General features: G+C 43.5%; 1 protein-coding gene across 1 annotated transcript; it reads left to right on the top strand.

Annotated features, from left to right (window-relative positions):
• Nucleotides 1–575: 575 nt before the first annotated feature.
• LOC121966564 (tryptophan 5-hydroxylase 2-like) lies at nucleotides 576–2,333 on the top strand (the record flags this gene model as incomplete). The annotated part of the gene is made up of 2 exons (XM_042516640.1): nucleotides 576–709; nucleotides 1,797–2,333. Coding segments are annotated over 2 exons (309 nt in total), but the record flags the coding sequence as incomplete, so codon positions are not given.
• Between the last annotated feature and the right edge of the window lie 19 nt (nucleotides 2,334–2,352).

The following is a 2,352-nucleotide window of genomic DNA, read 5'->3' on the forward strand; positions in this document are numbered from 1 at the left end:
AGTTATTTTATGATAAATTGATGAATTGTTTTGTTTTCAGTGTCATGAAATAGTTAAAAATGCAGAAATATTTCCCAGAAACCAAAATGTTGTTTATAAACAGATGTGAATAGTGTGTATATGTCTGTGTATGTGTCTGTGTGTGTGTGTGTGTGTTTCTGTGTCTATATGTGTCAATGTGTGTGTGTCTGTGTGTATATGTGTGTCTGTGTGTGTGTGTCTGTGTGTATATACTCTTATGTGTGTGTTTGGGTGTGTCTATATATGTGTATATATGTGTGCGTTTATGTGTATATACTGTATGTGTGTGTGTGTGTGTGTGTATATATACGCGTGTATGTTTATATTGCGATTTGTTGACCTGTTGAACCTTCAGATTAAAAAAATCAAAGAAAATAGTTGAGTTTAAAATAAAAAGAGAAAAACAGAAAATGTTTCACAGAAAAAAACTGATGTTGAAGTTTGATGATGAAGAAAGTTCAGGCAGTTTCATATATGAGAAACAAATCCAGCTTTAATTTTTCAATAAAATAGATCCACAGAGATGATGTGCTGTTTGTTTGTTTGTTTCCCAGCATGCCCTGTCAGATCAGGCGTGTGTGCGTATGTTTGACCCGAGGACGACCTGTAACCAGGAGTGTCTCATCACGACCTTCCAGGAGGTCTACTTTGTGTCGGAGAGCTTCGAGGAAGCCAAAGAGAAGATGAGGTGAGAAACATTTGGAGTCGACATCGGCTGCACGCAGAGGGTCAGAGGTCAAAGGTGGAGCTGAAAAAAAGCCTTGCGGCTGTCTCGCGGTGGTTCTGCTCGTTCCACGTGACGTGTTCAAGAACTGACGGAAATTTCAAAATCCAACCATAACTTCTGTTTGTACAGTTTCTGGCTTAGATACATGTCATTTTGGTGATTTTTTTTACTCATGTTCTCCTTCTGAGGTTTGAGTCAAGTCAATTTTATTTATAAAGCCCATTATCACAAAACACAGTATGCCTCAGAAGGCTTTACAGCAGGCACCATCCCTCTGCCCTTCGACCCTCACATCACCCGAGGAACAACTCAGAGACAGACAGGACCACAGCAACGGCAAAACCAAGACCACAATCTGGGCGAGCCGGGGGTACAGTATCAGTGCAGCCACAGCACGAGCACAACCAAAGGCAGGATCACAGCACCAGCACAGCTATCACCACGATCAGGCACAGCCAAGACTGTGGCCAGGATTGGGGAAAACTAGGAAACAAGGATGCAGGAACACTCTGTAGAGGCAACAGAGTTAGTGTAATGCAGTGAACAGACATGAGCGTTTGCAGATGGAGGGAACAAGAGAAGGAAAAAGGAGCTCAGTGTATCAGAGGAAGTCCCCCGGCAGGTTAAACCTATGTCAGCCTAACTATGGGCTGGTCCAGGAAACCTGAGCCAGCCCTAACTATAAACTTTATCAAAGAGGAAGGTCTTAAGTCTACCCTCAAAAATGGGGATGGTGTCTGCCTCCCTGACTGAAACTGGAAGATGGTTCCATAAAAGAGGAGCGTGGTAGCTGAAGGCTCTGGTTCCTAACCTACTTTTTGAGACTTTGGGAACCACAAGTAACCCTGCATTTTCAGAGCGCAGTGATCTTGAGGTTTGATAGGGAACTATGAGCTGTGACAGATAGGATGGAGCCTGACCATTTAGAGCTTTGTAAGTAAGGAGGAGGATTTTAAATCCAACCCTGGACTTTACAGGGAGCCAGTGCAACTTGACCAGACGTCGTGTCACATGACCTGCTGACGGCGTGTCCTCTGTCTCCTCACAGGGAGTTTGCGAAGACGATCAAGCGTCCGTTCTCGGTGTACTACAACCCGTACACTCAGAGCATCGACCTGCTCAAAGACACCCGCGGCATCGAGAACGTGGTGCAGGACCTGCGCAGCGACCTCAACACTGTCTGCGACGCCCTCAGCAAGATGAACACCTACATGGGCATCTGACGCCCAAGTCACGCCGAAGTCCATCCGAGTCACGTCCGAGTCACCGCTGAGCTCTGATTGGTCCAAAACATCACATCACACCTGTGTTCATCTCTCTGAGCTCTGATCCGTCCAAACCTGCATTGAAAAACTATCTGTGACAGAAACGTGTAAATAACATGAAGAGATTAAATTATGGAGGACAGAAGCTGCCAAAACCAGAAATATTCCAATAAATACATGAATGTTTCATTTAAATATACATAAAGTAACATTAGAACTGAATGTAGGCGTTCATGAGTTGATCAAATGTGACATAATAATATTTCAGTGTTGCGTAATAATAATGATAATAGTACATGTTATTTATAGAGTGATTTTCATGACACTTTAGACACTTTA

The sequence above is a fragment of the Plectropomus leopardus genome, unplaced genomic scaffold (assembly GCF_008729295.1).
Source record: "Plectropomus leopardus isolate mb unplaced genomic scaffold, YSFRI_Pleo_2.0 unplaced_scaffold25074, whole genome shotgun sequence".
Lineage (NCBI taxonomy): Eukaryota > Metazoa > Chordata > Actinopteri > Perciformes > Serranidae > Plectropomus > Plectropomus leopardus.